This window comes from Petaurus breviceps, unplaced genomic scaffold, assembly GCF_028583685.1.
Source record: "Petaurus breviceps papuanus isolate PSGF00001 unplaced genomic scaffold, PetGlider_PUasm1.0 91041, whole genome shotgun sequence".
NCBI lineage: Eukaryota > Metazoa > Chordata > Mammalia > Diprotodontia > Petauridae > Petaurus > Petaurus breviceps.
In genome coordinates, this window is record NW_027187400.1 from 20,818,746 (window position 1) to 20,838,895 (window position 20,150).

The 20,150-nt window shown below is 39.2% G+C and overlaps 1 protein-coding gene and 1 long non-coding RNA gene across 10 annotated transcripts in view; one reads left to right on the forward strand and one right to left on the reverse strand.

Annotated features, from left to right (window-relative positions):
- Positions 1–20,150, reverse strand: part of PRDM2 (PR/SET domain 2) — a 216,475-nt gene that overhangs the window by 110,457 nt on the left and 85,868 nt on the right. For 5 of the 9 annotated variants that reach the window (XM_069079255.1, XM_069079254.1, XM_069079250.1 and 2 more), the window contains one exon: positions 13,485–13,611. The exons of 1 other annotated variant lie outside the window; for it this stretch is intronic. In XM_069079255.1, the coding sequence (XP_068935356.1) occupies positions 13,485–13,611 (127 nt within the window). Of the gene's footprint in view, positions 1–11,256; positions 11,360–13,484; positions 13,612–20,150 lie in introns of those variants that run through there. 3 more of the 9 variants (XM_069079260.1, XM_069079258.1, XM_069079257.1) reach the window with 3 other exon arrangements.
- The window catches only part of LOC138154456 (uncharacterized), a 32,233-nt gene continuing 25,700 nt past the window's right edge, over positions 13,618–20,150 (forward strand). The window contains exon 1 of the long non-coding RNA XR_011166611.1: positions 13,618–14,169. This is a non-coding gene — a long non-coding RNA (uncharacterized lncRNA). The remainder of the gene's footprint in view (positions 14,170–20,150) is intronic.

A 20,150-nucleotide genomic window follows, 5' to 3' on the forward strand; every position in this document is an offset into this window, starting at 1 on the left:
GAAGAAACAATTTGAATATTGTGGAAACACAATCAGGATTACCCAGGATCTGGCAGCTTCTACACTGAGGGATCGAAGGGCCTGGAATGTGATATTCCGGAGGTCAAGGGAGCTGGGATTAAAACCAAGAGTCACCTACCCAGCAAAACTGAGTATCATGTTTCAGGGGAAAATATGGTCATTCAGTGGAATACAGGACTTTCAAGCATTCTTGCTGAAAAAACCAGAGTTGAATAGAAAATTTGACATTCAGATACAAGAAGCAAGAGAAGGTAAACAGGGAAAAGAAATCATAAGGAACTTATCAAAGTTGAACTATTTTTTTTAAAGCAATCGGGGTTGCACGGCCAGTTGTTGTTTCTGGGTGTGATGCTGGGTGTCTGGGCCCGGATTTGATCTGGGTCGTCCCGGCACTGGGGCCGGTGCTCTTGCTCGCTGAGCCACCTGGCCAAAGTTGAACTATTAACATTCCTACATGGAAAAACAATAATTGTAACTTATGAAACTTTTCTCAGTAGTTGAAGGGATTAGAAATATATATATATGTATGTATGTATGTATGTATATGTGTGTATATATATATGTCTTTATATGAGGGTATGCGGGCATATGAATACATATGTGAATGTGTGTATATACGTTTACAGGTATACATAGATAGTGGGCACGGGACCAATTTAACAGGAAGGGATGATACTTAAAAGGTGAAATTAAGAGGTGAGAGGAATATAATTAGAGGAGATGGGGAGAGACAGAGTGGGGCAAACTATCTCATACAGAAGAGGCAAGGGAAAATGGTTACAATGGAGGGGAAGAATAGGAAGGCAAAAGGGAATGGGTCAACCTTATTCCTATTGAATCTGGCTTGAGGAGAGAGGGAAATACACACTAAATAGGGGATCTCACCCTCCAGGAGAATAGGGGGGGAAGGGGATGTGAGGGGGGGATGATGGAAGGGAGGGCAGGCTGGGGGGGGAGGGAAGTTGGAAGCACCCACTTTTGAAAAGGGACAGGATCAAAGTAGAGAATAGAACAAGTGGGAGGTGGGATAGGAGGGAGGGAAATATAGTCAGTCTTTTACAATACATCTACTATGTTATTGTTTTGCATTAGCCGCACATGTACAACCTATACTGAACTGCTTGTCTCCCCAGTGGGGGTGGGCGGCAGGGGGGGAAGGGAATGAATCTGGAATTTAAAGTTTTAAAATAAAATATTCAAATAGAAAAAAAAAAACATAACATCCTTAAAAAAAAAAAGAAAGAAACTAAGTGAAACCAGGACTGCACAATTTCCAATTTCTCTCTGCAACCTGCATTGCAGGGGAGCATATAGACATCTACGCAAAAGCATAAAGGGCAATTTTTCATAAGTCTTCAAAACAGGAAAGTACTAAATTAAATACATGTTTACAAAAGCCAGTAATAGCAAGAGGTATCTGGATGGCCCAGCGTCGTGAAGACCCAAGTTCAAATCTTCCCTCAGACACTTATAGCAAAAGCCAACAGCAGCAGGGTAATATAAGAATAGTTTAGAAAGACAAGAAGCCACGCAGAACAGAAATGGAAATATTTATCAGTTTACCTTTGACTATAACGAGGACCGAAGTATTAGCTAATGAGTGGGTCTTAAAGCACCAGCCAGAAGAGATTCTCTGTCAGTAAAAAAAAACACCTACTCTTTGAATCCAAATAAAAAGGTTGTGACTAATTGAAGCCCTGAGATTTGTGAAGGTATTTTTTGGAGTGTTGAGTTTTTCTGTCTCTTAAGTACTTCAGAAGAGACAGGTAGAGAAAGCCATGAAAATTAATGTGGGCAACAGAGATCAAACGAGATTTAAAGTACAATAATTAATAACATGAGATATTATGACATGGCATAAAATACAGACAAATCATGGGAAATCTGAGTATTTGTTTTGAGCTTGTGGTACACACACACACACACAATTTATCAGGTGAAGGCAGAAAATTTAGTTTCACTGTCACCAAATGATGATAGGTAAAAATTGGTGAGGAAAAAAGCCTTTCTCCCTACACATGCTGTCCTCAAACTGTAAAAAGAGGGCTTCGATTCTGCAGATTGTCTTATTAGGAACTATATAACCTTGTCCAACAGTAAGGCCATGACTGCAGACTAGCCCTCTGTAACAGCTGTCTCGGTTACTTCCCACCTATGGGACCCTGGGCCAATTACTTCCTCTTTCTGAGTATTTCCTCTTCTATAAAAAAAGGCCAGGGTTCTATCTCTCTAGGGTTTCTTTTGGCTCTGAACACAAATGAAATTTATAAACTTAAGAAACTGGCTGGTCCAAAAGAAAAGCCTATAAACCACCTCTCAAGGCAAAACTCAGATACAAGACTCAATGAGATTCAAGGCTAATTACTAGCATCAGTTTAGCCTAGATTAATGAAACTTTGGGTAGGAAGGATCCTGCTCAGTAAGAGTGACAGTTACAGTGAATCCAAGTAAAGGAATTGCAAGGATGGGTAGGGGTAGAGAATTGAGAATACAGATATAACGGAGATATTCCACATAAGCGGTTATTAATTATACTATGAGATATGCTAATTAACAATTAGTCCTCTCACATGGGTTGATAAAAGAAATTACACTATACTCTAAATATGATCACAGGATTTAGAACTGGAAAGGACTTTAATGATCATCTAATCCAACCCAATCCACCCTTTTAAAAACTGAGGACCAGAGAGAAATGCCTGAGCAGCAAAGGCATGTCAAATGCAGTGCTTTTGAATCCAAATAGAGAGTTCTTTCCACTCCACTTATGTTTGTATGTCTCAAAATCTTTGGAAAACCAACTGCTACAAGATGTATTGGGATACAGTCAAATAGAACAACAAATCCAGGCCAAGAAACCATACAGTAGGCTGGCTATCTGATGAAGCTAATAAAATGAGAAATTTATTCTTTCAGTTGCTTCACTCAAATATCATAATAACATATGAAAGGCTAACGAAAAACATGCCTTTAGCACAAATTTGACGCAAATAGTAGAAAATAATTAATGTTAACATACCTATTTTAGGCAGGATGATTTTACACGTGTTATATGGGCACCTTGAGGAATTAGAACATCTTATGGAAATACCAAATTCATTTTCACACCAATTTAAAAGGCTGAACTATGTGTCATATATCACCAGAAGATCAACATAGCATATTTGGCTAAGCAGCCCTAAACTATTATAATGTATTAAACATGTTAATTTGCACAACAGAGAAATAATATTTTTAGTATTAACATTTGACTATGGGATAGTCAAAGTATCACATATTTTCTTTACATTATAGAAACTCTTGAACTGCCATTTATAAACTCAAACTACAGAACATAAAAAAAAAAGCTAATCTAGACCCCAAAACCAAGACATCCAAGTATTCTATTTGAAATTCCAAATCTCAAGTACATATGTGAATGTATATAGAAACAACACCAGGGAAGCACATATATTGAAATAAATATAAATTCCCTAGTTAGCCATTCAAATTTGAACCTAAGGAAAGATACAGAAAAAGATAATGAATTTGTGACTTTCAGTAATTTTAACAATAAAGTTTTTGCGGCTTTCATCTGTAGAATTATTGAATTTCAGAGTTGGAAGGAATTTCCAACATCATAGAGTACCCCAAAGGGCCCAAAGCTATTAAGTGACTCTTGTGAAGTGCCACAGTTAGTAGAGAGGCCCAAGGATGGAAAAACAAGGTCTCCTGACTCACACCAGGGATCTCTTTGCCTTAATGCCTTATCTTTCTCAAAATAACTTAAAACATAAAAACCTCCTGCTCCTCCTGTTCCTCTAATGGCTGCTGCCAGGTGGAACTTCACTCATCTAGAGACCAGGAAGACTTGAGTGGGAGCTTAGAGAAAGCACACACTAAATCATACTAGAAAAAGAACCTTTTCAATTAAAAAAACAACTTAATTTTTAAAAGATACTAAAAACAGTCTATTCTGCAGACTGTTGGAGTAGTTTTTAAAAAAGTAACTTAAATAAAGCATACTATCCACTTGCAGAGAGAGAGGGGTGAGATTCAAAATGCAGAATACACATACACATTTATTTATGGACAGGGACAATGTGGGAATTTGTTTCATATGGCTATGCATAATTGTTGAGAGCTTTGTTGTTGTTTTTGTTGTTGCTTAGTGGGGAAAGGGAAGAGAAAATTGCTCTGTTAAATGGAAAAAATAAAATTAATCATTTAACAAAATTAACTTTAGAGATTCTAAGGGCACAAGAAGAGAATGAGCAAATCATGCATGACAAAAGGAGATGAGATGAATGGCTCTACTGATACTGATACTGAATATAACCTTGGTAAACCCTTCATAGAGCCAGCACCTGACAGGAATGGAAAAGAATCAGAGAGGATGAGAGGTTACAAATTCGCTCTGCTTAGTATTAGCAAAGGTGAGTGTGAGCACCCACATTAATGAAATTGTAGGTTTGCAAACAGTCAAAAGTAATTATCAAGAGCAGCTAAGTAGCACAGCGGATAGAACATCCAGCATGAGGTAAGGAAAACTCATTCATCTTCCTGGGCTCAAATCCAGCCTCAGACACCTACTAGCTGTGTGACCCTGGGCAAGTCACTTAACCGTTTGCTTAAATTTCCTCATGTGTAAAATGAGCTGGAGAAGGAAAAAGCAAACCACTCCAGTATCTCTGCCAAGAAAACCCCAAATGGGGGTTTCTGATCCATAAAGAGTCAGAAATGACAGAAAATGAATGAAAAACAGTTGCCATGAGTTAAACATTTTAAAACACTAGTTAAATTTAAGACTTTTTATTACCTAAGACATACAAATCACAGCAGTTGTGAATGATGGCCTTTGTTTACTCTCTAAAAATTCAATTTTCCCTTTTTGGAAACCAAGTCCTGAAATAAGTTGTTCCCCATACTTGGGCACATCTTACTGTCATTTTGGAGTGGTTTGGTAAATCTTCATTGTAGACCTTAATCTATAAGCACTCTACATAACAAAATAATCACACCTATGTTAAAATGTTTTGAGTTATAGCAAAACCTAGGGTTTTTAATAACAATTTTAATCAATGAAACACAATTTAAATGCCTGCAAATCACTTTGCCATTTTAAATTAATCCAAACAGCACTTCTGTGAAGCAGGATACACACACTGTTTTGACTTTAAGAATTCAGTAAGATGAGATACAAAGACTAATGTCTTTTTTTTTTTTGCCCTGGCAGTGTAGAACAAGTTAGTAATACAGCTATAACTAAAGATCAACAGTCCTTGATTCACACTGCTGAGAATGAGCAAAAAGCAATTATTTTAACTAAAATTATACATAAGTCTAAAAGTCAGATCCCCACAACAGGAGCAGACAGATGCAACTGGCATGACAATGTGCTGAATTTTTAGTAACGACACCACACAGAGAGTAGTCCAAGAGGCAAAAAATGAAGAGAGTCTGAAAGAATGGACGAGGCATAATAAAATCTGCTCATATTTATTAACCTGTAAAGGATTTCAGGCCAGGCAATGAATGTTGCAGTCACACTATGACAGTAATAGTCCCAGCTAGCATCTTGACATAAAGATATATGAACATATATGTTCTACATTAATTTCACATTTACAACAATTATAATATATCTGCATTGATTGCTAGAGCCAATAAGCAGATCTGGGGAACCGTGGCCTCCAATGTGGGGTTTCTTGTGGTGCCAAAGTGGCTAGCCTAGTCACTTCACAGAACTCCTTCTAACCCCATCTCCTGGCATTTGGCCAATCTGCCATTCTGCATGGGCCATTCGGCCTGAAATAGTCAGGGAAGGTCAGCAGGAGCCAGCTCCACTACAGCTCAGCTGTTCTCTCCATCTATTAAATATGTTACTTAACTTTAAATAGAACCACGCTTGCTACCTTCATCACTACTGTTTGTTGCAGAGGGAAGTTACTTCTTTATTCTGCTGAACAGGTAAGGTGAATGGGGGGGGGGGATGTTTCGATATGGTTATAAATACAGTAGGAAAGGAGGTAGAGAAGAAAAAGGATGAGAAGACCTAAGTCACGAAGAGAAAGAAATTGAAATGGTAGGCAATTAAAATCTTCAATGGGTGACAAAATTCGCATATGAAATTATTTCTAATCCAGTATAACAGGAAAATCTGGCTTAACAATTTAAATTATCTCAATTAAGATCAAAGGATTCAAAAATGAAAGGGACCTAGGAGATAATCTAACCCAACTCCCAAATTTTACAGATAAAGGAATCAAGGTGAACTGACTTGCCTACCATCACACAATTAGTGAGGAGCAGAAAATTAAAATACAGAATCACAAATTCTTGATCATAGCACAATTTCAAATTAACACAAGAAACTTTTCTAGGTGAAGGAGGACAAGTCTCCCCCACAAGGCTCTAAATCTAAAACTTCATTATCAAAAGGGGATTAATACAACTAAGAGTTCTTTCAACTTATTTTCTGCAGGGCACAGTCAGTTCAATGCATAGCAAGTTGTAACTTACACTTACATAGTACTTTAAGGCTTGCAAAGGGCTTCCCTCAAAAAATCCTGGGAGACACACTGTGCAAGTACCATTATCCCTATTTTACAAGTGAGGAAACTGAAGCTCTGAGAGGTGAAGTGACACAGTCGGCTGGCTGATGAGAAAGGCTCTGAACACTGGCTTCCTAACCCCAAATCCAGCATTCTTTACCCATAATGCTAAAATGCCTCCCTAGGAAGAAAAACGATTCAAAAACCCAAGTCATTTTTGCCCATAGCTAAGCACTAAGACATTAAAAATATCAGGAAACAGATTTCATTCTGTATGGGATGAGGTCCCAACCTACACAGTAAATGATAGCTTCCAAGGAGCTGCCAGAAAGATGAGTGGCTCTAGTTACTACATTTTTAAAACTCAAATAATAGTTCCCAAGTAAATACCTCTTTTTCTTAAAAACAATGAAACATGCAAGTGGCCTTACAAATACAAAGGTATTTTAAAGATTAAAAAAACTAGACATAAATGCCAATTGTCTATCATGGTCAAAAGCACATCTAAATTGATTTCCATACATACATACGTACATACATGTATGCATGTGTGCATATGTATATACGCACACCTGTCCGTGTGTTTATATACATGTGTGTGCACACGTGCATACACATGTTACATGAATTGGTTGGACTTGATCAAAAATGTCTTAATTGTGTGAATGACTTAACATAAGTGTGGGGAATCTCTGACCCATCTATGGGCAAGAACCTTAACAAAAGGGTCAAATGTCATTCCAAATATAGTTGCAAGTATGAAAGAGAGGTCTTGGTTCTGTCTTTTAAAATGGCTCCCAGGGAGGCTAGAAGATATAGTGAATAGGGCACCAGCCCTGGAGTCAGGAGGACCTGAGTTCATATCCGGCCTCAGACACTTCACTCACACACACACACACACACACACACACACACACACACACACACACACACGCCATGTGACCTTGGGCAAGTCAGTTAACCCCAAATGCCCTCCAAAAAAAAATTTTTCATCTCCCCAAATAATCAGAACAGTACTAAGCATACAAAAGTTGTGTGCTTATTAAAAGTAATTATTCAATTCAACAGACATTTATTATCTATTTTACTGACAAAATAAATACAAATCCTTTGTAAATAAAGGGGGCGCAGGGATGTAGAGAAAGGAAAGGAAAAGAGTATGTTAATAACTGTTGTTGAATTGTTTCCTATACTTAGAATACCCTCTTCTTTAATAAAATCCTACACATCCTTCAAAAATCAAAATCAAAATCCATCTCCTACATGAAAGCTTTCCCTAAACTCAGGCCCAAAGTAGTATCTCCCTCCCTCCTCTTTAAGTTCATAAATGCCATGTTCAGGCCATTTATCCACTTACTTCCATGTACTGTTAATTATCTTTTCACACTTAAGTCTTAGCTCCCTAATTAAAGGGCAGGAACTGTTTTCTACTTTATTTTTTTACTGTTAACATCCTATTCTAACAGTTTGGAGAATCAGGTGTTTCCCTGAAGTTTCCTTCTTATATGATGGAAGCTTTAAAAAAAAAATTTAATGGATTTTTTTCTAGAACATATTACACTCTCCTCCTTCCTTCTTAGACCTTGAGCAGTATTTAATTTTTCCTGCAGGGCCCTAGGTCATCATTCTGAAGAAAATCACTGATCAGAAGACATCCTCAGGATATCTACAGAGCAATTGATGATGGTGACTACTCACATCTCCTGAGCCCTCTGAACTTGATTCACTGTTCTCTTCACAATTCTAGAATCAGTGCCACCGGTCTTATTGGCCCATCTGTCAGTTGAGGTCCAGTTCAGAGGAACTAGGAGCACTTGCCTATGTCCTAGAGCGACATTCATGCATCTCTAGGTCCGCTTTAAGTCCTGGCTTTTTGCACTCCTTTATGCTATTGTTCTTCAGTCATGTCCAACTCTTCATGACTCCGTGGACCATACTGTCCATGAGGTTTTCTTGGCAAAGATACTGGAATGGTAGGATGTTTCCTTCTCTAGTGGGTTAAGGCAAACAGAAGTTAATTGACTTGACCAGGGGTCACACAGCTGTCAGAGGCTGCATTTGAACTCAAGTCCTCCTGACTCCAGGCCCAGCACTCTATAATGAGTCACCTAGTTGTCTCTCCCATGCTATCATTCACCGAGGAAGGCAAGCTATTTTTCTATATGTTTATGTCAGATGGCTACAATTTTGGAATTCTAAATCTGTGGGAATGTACGCATATATTCTCTGTCAGCTGCCACTTAATACTAGAGTGATGCCACTGTAATACTATCAGATCATTTGCAAATACCTTCCTTTGGCAACCTATGGCCATAATACATACACATACAACAGAATACAATATAATATAACATAATACAATATAAATTTTCTAATATGACATGATTAAAAAATCAAATTAGCAAAGGCCTAATAGATTTAGAGCATAAGCCTGTGGGGTTCCCCTGTGAGTAAAGTACCTAAGTACATAAACTTTAGGTCATAGACTTTGTAACACCATTTTTGGTCATTCTGAAGTTTTGTTTTGTTTTGCTTGCTTCCTGTTTCTCAGCCCATGTTTTAACTACGTAAGATTACTAGCTAACTGATGTTTGGCTAAGTGAAATGTTACTGTACGCGATATTTTGTAACCTCCATATAACTGAAAGGTCCCACAAAAAAAAAAAAAAAAAAACATTAGAATCACTCCATTCTGTACCTGCTGCCCTGCTAGATTTCAACTCCACAGAACAAGATGCCTCTCTTCCCTGCTGAACTCACCACCACTTTTGCTAACTCAAGCTGTATTTGACACCACCCTCCCTCAACCTCCTCTCCTCTCTGATTGGAGGGCTCAATACTAAACTCCTCCCAAAGCCTTCCTTTAGAGAGGGCAGAAACTGGATTCTCAACTGACTCCACTTTGCACCTGCTGCTCTGCCTGGTTTCAACTCCAAAGAACAAGATGCCTCCATGTTGGGTACCTCCTGATGTCCCTTTTGAATGTTGTCTCCCCATATAGATTTTAAGCTCTCCGAGGGCACAAGCAGTCTATTTGTTGTATCCCCAGAGTTTGGTACAGTGCCTAGCACATGGCAGGCGCTAAGTAAATGTTTATTGGATTGAATCACTACATCACAGATCTAGAGCTCAAAGGGAACTCAATGGCCATCTAGCTGCCTCCCTTATTTCAAAGATGAAGAAAATGAGATCCAGGGGAGTTTATCTTGCTCCAGTTCACACAGGGAGGTGCTATAAGAAGGATATCAAGTATTTCTTTAGTGGTTTGCAGTTGTTTTGTTCCTGGATAACCAAGCTAAGATGAACATCACCATAAACTATTCAATGGACAATAGTCCTTCTACAATTCAAACCAAAGTTAATGCTCTATGTCACCAAACACTAAGTTGTCTCAGAAGAAATCAATTTATGAATTGAGGAGAAGAAACCTCTACCACCCAGTAAATCTATCATAATCAGTCCAATTTAAGGAACTTCTTTACATTTAATTATATTTAAAATACCATCATCCAAAAGATCCAATCAAAGTTAGGCTACCTTCAAAGTTAAGACTCCAAAGAAATCTGACACATACTTATCGCCTCTCTTTAGATCAAGGCCAAACTGTGCTCTTCACATTCAAGGGTAAGAAGAATGAAGTATGAATTGTCCACTCTGAATCTGCATCATCCAGAATATCCATCCTAGACTACAAGAGGCTGATGAATTCCAAAAGGTATCATATTCAGTGCACAGCTCTGTATACAGTAATTGTCACAAAAAAAGAAACCTTAAGAAGCAGCATATTTGTATATACATAATATGTATTATACGTGCACACACTGTTACATACATATATCACTTTAAGTTTGCATTACTTTATTTGAGTCTTGCAATGACCCTAAGAGGTAAGCAGTACAAATATTAGCAACTTCAGCTTACAGCTGAAGTGAGACCCAGAGAATTTCAAAGCTTGACTGCAGTCATGGGTCTACTATATGCCAAAGGTAGGATTTAAACCCAGGTATTCTTGACTTCTAGTACAGCACTACACTCACTATGCCATGCTGTCTCAAAGATATAACAAAGTTAGATTAATTTTCACTGTCCATTATACAACTTCAATGTTTGTCCTTCCCATTCAACTGTCCACCAGAATACTGGGGCTTAACCAACATGGGCAATCTGCCAGTTGCCTTGCCACACACCTTTTTTCTGGAATAATCAATACTACCTCTATTACTGGAAAGAGCAGGTTATCAACACAGAAAGCCCATAACTGCCTAGACTAAAATTCCTTTCCCCATAATGCCCTAGTAGAATGTAGGCTCCTGAAGGGAAGGACTGTTTCACTTCTGTATTTGTAGTCTCAGGGCCCAACAGTGTGCCAGGCATACAGCAAGTGCTCAATAGAGTAGTGCTGACTGATTACCCAGGAGTGAAATTTAAACTGCTTCATTTAGCTGCTGGCATCACTGTGGAAAAGGCTTTTACCTAAACGTGTAAGTTTACACACAAATCCTATGTAGGATTTCATTTGGTCACATGTATTTAAAAATTAGTTTCCACATAATACTTAATTCAAATAAGGTCAGGAGTCACCACATGTCACACTTCTGGTTTTAAATGACAAGCAGGACTTTCTATCCATTTGGACCTAATTATATTACCTATCTTGGGAATGAGTTTCAAGTAAGTCCTTCAACCAAGATATAGTACTCACTGGTAGGATGATGAACTTGTTGCAGTTACTACAATAATCATTATCAAACAATGGATATCCAGCAATGTGTTAACTAAATCCAAAGTTGTCCCATAATCTCCACAGCTGCAAAAAAATGCAAAATAGATGACCAAAGAAACTTTACCATAGTTTTCCTACACACAACTACAGTCTTAAATAATAGCAGTAGCAAATACAATATACACACTGTTAAGACCTCATTCTTCATGGCAAATGTTTCCAATTCAATTTATACAACAAAATGAAGTAACTCAGAGTAAATAAAAGCACACAAAAGATGAAAAAGGATATATAATGAGCGGAAAGGCCTCAAGGAAACTTGCATGAATCAATCTGGATTTGCTTTTAGTGACTTGAGTATTGACAGTGAGACAGCAGCTTATTTAGAAAAGCTAGAAATAGCACTATCTAGGTAATGGTCATTTCATGTACAAATCACTATGAATTTATAAAAAATTAAGCATTAATTCAGGAAATGAAAAGTAACCCCAATATTTTAAAAGAACAAGAATTTGGGCAGTATTTAAGTCCTGATTAAGAAGTCCTTCCAATTAAAAAACAAAATGTGTACAACTACTTCCAGAGATCATATTCCTGATTTTGATGAATGACACACATATCAAATTTTACTAGGCAAAAAATATTATTTAGAAATGGGCTGGCCTTTTCAGAGTTTCTTTTGGATAAAATATTTCTACCTCCTTTACCCTGTGGGGAAAAATGGCAAAAACTATGCAATTAAAAATTAAGATGGACTAGCAGTCAAAAAAGTTGTGCACTCAATATGACATCCCCAAATAATTAATATTTAGGTATATCAGATATATGAGATGTTATCACTAAAAGCTATAATTACTGACTTACTTATAGCTGAAGCTTAACAAAATGTCCAAGCTTATATGACATATGAATCATGTATGCATGTGTGTATGTATATTCAACCTCTGTGAAGGTTCCCCAAATTCACATTAATACTCCCAATAAAAACTTCAGCAATGTCTCAGGTGGGTCATCATATGAAACATCCAACAGAAAAACTGTCCTAAGTAGAAATGAAAGGGGGGGGGGTGAGAGAGAGGGTAAAGAGGGCACCCCCTAACCTTAACCTCGTATTTCAAAATGTCATGTCCAATAATTCTATTCTGTTAACATTTTAAAGAAATCCACAAAGGAAATTTCCACCATCAATGATATTAAGTGACAATGTTTTTGTTTTCCAAAAATATTACTGCTGGGTTGAGATCCTCGAAGTCTACCTTAGAGCTTGCTGCTAATTTTATATATTTTTTTCTTTCTACCCCACCCCCCGAAATAAATAAATAAATACTGGCTCCACCATATGTACACTGGGAAAGCACTGCTGTAACTACCAAGTTCATTTTTTAAAACCGCAATTATGGAACTCTTTAAAAAGGTTCAATTATTCATCGCTTTAACACTATTTACAAAAAATTAAACCATAAGTTGTGTTTTACCAACAGTAGAATTATTTTTGGCACTCTCGTCTGGCCTGCTGCCTTTCACCTTAAGATCAAAAAAATTTTTCAAACCTCCTTGAGAATCTTGCACTGAAGTAATACTTCTAAAACCATTAAAATCTACAAAACTGAAAACGTTCTTTACATTTTATTTCGTGTGAGCTGACAATACGAAGTCTAAAAATACACTTGAAACACAATGACTTTAAGAACACTCTTTTCCCTTCAAAGTTCCCACTCTCTAAATGGGCCGGTCGGCCTGCTCTCTCCTCACCAAACAGCAGCGGATTTCTCCACCATCTATTTTCGGAGGAACAAGTTAGAAAAGCCAGCAGGAGAGCAGAATCCCAGCTCGACTCGGAGAAGCGAGAGTCCGGGCGGCGCTGGCTCGGCCGCCTATGATTCAGCACAGGCGCCGCGGTCCCTTTAAGTCAGGAGTGCTGAGCCCGGCGGCCGAGCGGGCGGACCGAGGAGTCCGCAAAGGTCACCCGGCCCGCGGAGGGCGCCCGGGCCGCGGGGGCCCCGCCGGCGCCGGCGAAAAGTTTCTAAGTCGGGCGACCCCCCTCCCGCCCCAGTGCGGGCCGGCCCGCGGGGTCTGCGGCCGCTCCCCGGGCCCGGGGCCGGCGGGACAAGGATCGGGACGAGGCCCGAGCCGAGGCCCCGGGGGGCGAGGGGAGGAGGCCCCGAGAGGAGGAGGAGGAGGAGGCGGCGGCGGCGGGCGGCCCCTACCTTTCTTGGCTTTCGGCGAGCTCCGCTTGCTCCGGGTATTGGCTCTCTCTTCCTCTATAGCAGCTGCTATCTCCGGGTTGTCTTCCCCATTGTACCACACTAGCAGCTCCTCGCCCGGCTCAATTGGCTGCAGGGAGAACAGAGAGCCAGGCCACACCAATCAGGACGAGGGTTGTTAGCGAGGGGGGAGCCAGCCCGGGCTCCGGGCCAGAGGGCGTGGAGCTGGCGCTGGCGATTACAAACAGCTGGACGCGGCTCTCGCCACAGATTTCCTAACTCACTCACTCATTCCCCGACTAACCAAACAGGAAGAACCCTTTAACCCGCGGCGGCGGCGGCGGCGGCAGCGGCGGCGGCGCGACAGCCGAGCCTAGGCCGGCTAGAGCGGCCGCGCCTCCGCCCCTGCCGCCCAGGGCAGCGCGCCCCTCTGCGGGAAGGAGGACCGACGCCCGGGACCCCGCTCCAAGAGCCGGGCCCGCCTCCCGGGGACGGGGAGGAGGTCGGGGCCTCGCCTCACCGGACAGATCCAGGGACGAGAAGCTCGGAAACTCATGGATCCAAGTCCATAGCAAAACGGATCGGACAAAGTATAGCAGGAGAGGTAACTGAGCTCAACCGAGGGAGGTTCCTGCAACTCCTGGGCAAGGAGAAACCAGACCCATCTCTAAAAAAATAGTAACAAATGGTAGGTACTGGGAGCTGTTGGACGCTGGGAAGCTGTTAATCCCTCAAGGGCTGTCAGATTCAAAAAGGCTCAGCATTTCTCCCCATATTTTATTGTAAAGTCCAAATGACTGAAAATAGGGTTCAACCTCACAGACCACAAAGGAGACTGAAAATTAAATAAACTTAAAAGGCAACTATATCTTATATACATACATATATACACTTATATAACTTAGAGGCAATACATATGCTTAAAAATCAAAATTATCATATTATAAAATCGTATTTACTATTCAAAAAATCCAAAAAGAAAACTTAGGAAATTCAACTTAATAATAGTGCATATTTAAGAAAGAGATTAAAGGGAAGAGAGCACAGATGAAAGTACAGAAGCATGTTTAAGAGAATGCCAATTAGCTATGATATAATGACGAAAGTATATGTGCCATTCCACTTTATAACACAGCCATACTAAAAAGAGACAGAGACATCACGAGTACAGAAGTTTTAGTTTTATTAATATAGCATTTTAATACTGCTAGTTAAATACTCAGTAACAGGACAATCATTTTAATGTTTTTGTTCCTATGTACCATACCATCAAAATTATAACTTAATTCAAGGTGGAAACTGTAAATAGCTGGCCTGTACCTATTGAAACAGGAATTACATATACACATCTTAATACTTAAATGTCAGCATAAAAAGCATGAGCATTTGCACTTTGAAAATAATATCACATTCAAACAGATTAGATGGAGAATGTGACTCTTTTAAGAAGAATACTGGAATTGACTAAAATTCATTTATTCTCTACTGTTTCTCTCCACCCCCCCCCAAAAAAAAAACCACCACCTAACCCCCAAAGACAGGTAAAACCAAGAAATGTTATTTCACGGTCTTTAGACCATTATAATATTTTACCAGGGTGGTAATATATTGATCTATTATTTCTTGTTTGGAACCAATTAAATTTAGACCAAAAAACTCAAATGAATCCTTAGGCTTCATCAATATTTCAAGTTGGTGTTTAAAAAGTTACTTTTTAACATTCATGGGAAACTGAATCATTATTTATCAACTAGTCTGTTTCCCATAACTAATACATTCCAGACACAAGTATTTCTTACCCATAAGCTAATCTGTTCCATGGTAATATAACTTCAAAATATTTGTCTTCCTGTTTGCTGACATGTTTAAGGAAAACTGTACAATAATTGGGAATATGGAAAAAAATTCCAAAAAAAAACCATTCAAGGTAAAATAAACATCTGGATGGTGTAGGTGGAAAATTAAAAGTAAAGAAGGTTAGGGGAAGTTATTTTCCTTTCTCAAAACTCAAAAATCAATCTCCAATTTTTAGAAGTGGAATGGCAAGAAATGGCAAGCAATTTCTACATCCCTAAAATCCTATTCCAAAAGAAGGTAAACAACTTGAGGGTTGAGATTCTGTGCTTTTCTCTTCCAATTCCCAGCACCTTAGCATTTAGGAAGCCTGTAATAAATGCTTATGAGAGGAATACTAAATAGAGTGCTAATGGGAAAAGCGCTATATTTGGATTCAAAGAGGAGACTTTGGGAGCCAAAAAAGACTTGGGTTCAAACCCCTAGCTGGTCACTTAGCTAGTGATCTTAAGCAATTACCTTAATTCGTTAGGATTTTAACTTAATTGTCAATAGATTACTGGGCCATAAAGTCGTCTGAGTCCAAGGAAAGCTAAAAGGTCATCTGGGCCAACTTGTGCCAAAAGAAGAATCATTCAGAACTGTAAAGTGACATACCCAGCCTTGGTGCTTGCAGACCTTCAGTGAGGCCAACTTATTTAGTCCATTCCACTCTGAGAAACATCTAAGTGTTGAAAATAGTTGAAAAGAGTAAAAAAAAAATGGTTTTTTTTTTCCCTTCCATCAAGTCTAGGTCTGGCTCACTGCAGCTTTTGCCACATGCTTCTTACTTTGCTCTTCAGAGCCAAGAGGAATAAATGTAATCCTTCTTCTACATTACAACACCTCAAAAGCTGAAGGCAGTCACCATCCCCTACCCTCCCACTCCTGCTAATTTCCTCTTCTCCACATTCAACATTTCCACTTCCTTCCCCCAATCCTGGTATAGCATTATATTGAGGCCCTTTACCATCCAAAGTACCCTCCTCTGGAAATTATTCATTTGATCATCATCCTTCCTGAAATGTAACACCCAGAAATGAAAAAATACTTCAGGAATGCTCTGACCACTGCAGAATTATCATTTCCCTCATTCTAGACACAATGCATCTTTTAATGTGGCCTGGAATCACATTAGTTTTACTGCTTAGGCTACCATATCACACTTTTGACTCATACTGACATTGTAAGTGAATATTTTGCACATGAAGTACTATGGCCCTTGAAATATGTATTTTGCACTTCAGTATGGTATAGTAAAAGCAACAGATTTCTATTTGGAGAACTTTAGCTGAACCTGGGTTCAAATCGCACTTCTTCAAACACTTCTTGCCTCTGAGAATTTAGGCAAATCCCTTAATTTCTTTGGGCCTGTTTCCTCGCCTGTAAAATGAAGGGGTTGGGCCTGACAGCATCCATGATATACAGATAGCATTTACATAGCTTACAAAGTGCTTTATCAATTTTATCTCACTTAATCTTCAACAATCTTAGATGGAAGATGCTATTATCATCCCTATCTTATAGATGAGGAAACTGAGGTAGACAGGAATTAACTGAGTTGCCCAAGCTTACTGACAGCTATTAAGTTATCTGAGACTGAACTGGACATCTCCCTGATGTGCTCTATCCAGAGTTATCAAACTCAATGCCTACAAAACTCCCTAGTGAGGTCCAATCAGACTAAAATGTAATTGGGAAGTGTTTAACAAAATAAATAAAAATACCACATGGCAGCTTTCTAAATCAATATATGGCCCACAAGGATGTTTCTATTTGTGTCTGACACCACTGCTCTAATCCACCATGACACCTAGCTGCTTCCAATGTCTAAGCTTTTATCTCTAAACCTACTATCTAAGTTTATAAGGGTTTTATAAAATCAAATGAAATAACTTATGTGGAGTGATTCTGAAAGCTTTAAAATGCTATAAAGGTGCTAGCTATTATTAGTATTTTTATTCCCCCAAGACCCTATATCCTGTGCCGTCCAGGCTCCACTCATTGGCCAAACTGATCTTCCTAAAGTAGAGATCTGATCATGTCATACACATTCAATCAACTCCAGTGATTCCCTATTACCTTCAGGATCAAATATAAAATCTTCTGTTAGCCTTTTTTTTTTTTTTTTGCTTTTCTTCTTTGGAGGGGGTAGGCAGGGCAGTTGGGTTTAAGTGACTTGCCCAAGGTCACACGACAAGTAAATGTTAAGTGTCTGAGGCTGGAACTGAACTCAGGTCCTCCTGACTCCAGGGCCAGTGCTCTATTCACTGTGCCACCTAGCTACCCCATGCTTGGCTTTTAAAGCCCTTCATGACCTGCCCCCCTCCTACCTTTCTAGTCTTCTTACACCTTCCTCTTCTCTATGTTCTTGGTGTTCCAGCAGTGATACTGGTCTCCTTGCTGTTCCTTAAAAAAAAAGACTCCATCTCTAGACTCTGGGCATTTTAACTGGCTGTCCCCCATACCTGACTCTTTCGCCCTTCCTCCTCATCAATTCCTGCTTTTCCTGACTTAAGTTCAAACTTTCTCTAAGAAGCCTTTCCTGATTGTCCTTGATTGTGTCTTCCCTCCATTGATTATTTCCAGTTTATCATGTCTGTATCTTGTTTGTACACAGTTTTTTGCATGTTGTCTTCCCCATTAGACTAAAAGCTCCCTGAGAGCAGGGGTTGGTTTTTGACTTTCTTTTTATCTTCAGTGTCTGGCACACAGTCCATGTTTAATGCGTACTTGCTAACATGATATTTCCTCTACTGCTTATAAGGCTAAATTTTTGAACCCAAGAGTAAGACTACTACCCTATTTAATTTCACCTTAGTAGACTCAACCCAAATTAAGACCTTTTTTAGATCCTGTCATTCAGTGTTAGCTACCACACCATTTTGTGTCATCTGCAAATATGATGAATAATGAAATCTATGCCTTCATACAAATCCCTGATAAACATGTTAAGTAGCAATAAATCAAGCATAGATCCCTTAGGCACTCCTATAGAAACCTTCTTTGTATCTGGTCATACCAAGAGTTCTAAATCCATGGCTGTGCTGGTTTAAGGAATATCTCTCCATGCTAACCACAAGCATATAATGTGATTTTTGTCAATGGCTTTGTTAAAAATCTAAAGAAGTTTGTATTCAGCAGCCCCCTTTACCCCTAAAAAAGGGTCCAAAGAGAAAGTAAGGTTAGCCTGGCAAAATCTGTTCCTTATGAAGAGAATTTGGCCTTTGTGATCACTCCTCCTTTTTATCGATATCTGCCAACTATCCCTTTTATAATACATTTTACAGTTTTGCCAAGATTAAGCTCAAGTTCACTATCCTATAGTTGGCAAGATCCACTTTTCTCTCTCTCTCTCTCAATTCTATCCTCTGCCTCATTTTTGGAGAAGGGTCTTCTTTCCCTTCTCCCACCCTGTGGCATGTCTTCAATTTCCAAAATTTTTCAGAAATAAAAGAGAGCAACTTGCCAATTACACTGAACAGTACTGTACTTTGAAAATCCTAGGATGAAGTTTATCTGGACCAAATGACTTAAACTTATCAAGGACAGCTAGATACTCTCATTTATTTGGGATTTCAACTCTCTGTGTCATTTATGTTCTCTCCAAATTAGTATAAAGTTATTAGATCATTCATTCTCTGTGATAAAGAACACAAAAGCATGGGGCAGCCTGGTGGTGTAGTGAGTAAGAGTGCCAGCCCCAGAGTCAGGAGACCTGGGATTGGTTCCAGCCTCAGATACTTAACACTCACACAAAATAACTGGCCATGTAACCTTGAGCAAGTTACTTAACCCCAATTGCTTTAAAAAAAAAAAAAAAAGAACACAAAAGCAAAACGACAATTGAGTAGATCTTCTGTCTCATCACAATTCATCATCCTTGCTCCAGCAACCCTGAGTCCTAGATTTTCTTTGATCTTTCTCATCTAACAGATAAGGAAAGAACCTAAGGGGCAAAGTGACTTGTCCAAGATTACATAAGTAACAAATAGCGTTTTCAGGGTTCAAATGCATATCCATGAGATCCAAATCCATTAGTCTGTCCAAGGTTCTGTTCAGCTCTAATGTTTATTGGTTTTAGGTTCAACACCTACAAACCACACAAGGGCAAGTCATTTACACTGAGTTTGGGTTTCTTCATCTGTAAAATAAGGATAATAGTGCTTTTATTACTTCTTTCAAAGAGTTATTTTTAATGCAAGTACTTTGTAAATTAAAATGTTATTTATTGTCCTTGTTTGTCCTTCACTCTCCAAGAGGTCCGTGATATCAGACAGGTGATACCATGACATGCAAGTGAATTGGATTGAAAATGCATGACATGCAAGTGAGAAAGGGTTGTGCAAAGTCACCAGCCTCATTTTCTCCTCTGGAGCCATCTGGGCCCAGTGGCCAGATATAGATCAGGACAACTGGAGATGGCCCAGGTTGCAGTGGAGGACCTTGGCCTTTTCAAAGCTATCATCTTCAGCTAGTCTAGGTTTAACAGAGACAATGACCATTCAATGATTAAGGCTTAATAAAAAATGAGTCAGAGAATGGCCTCTTTACCTAGTTAAAAAAAAAAAAATTATCAGGGAGGGAAAATCTTCAGGGTTTCTGGCCAAAACAGGATATTTACATTCATTCTGAGCCAATCAGGGCCCAAATAATGACCAAGTAGGGCTCAGACTGGTATAGTTAGCCAACCAAAGAGAGCCAGGGTGATTTGGGATTAAAAAAAAAAAACATGCCTTTTTGGGCAGAGCACCTAAAAGTAAGGTTGTGATACCCTATTCAGACTGAGAGAAGGAAGGAAGGAAGGAAGGAAGGAAGGAAGGAAGGAAGGAAGGA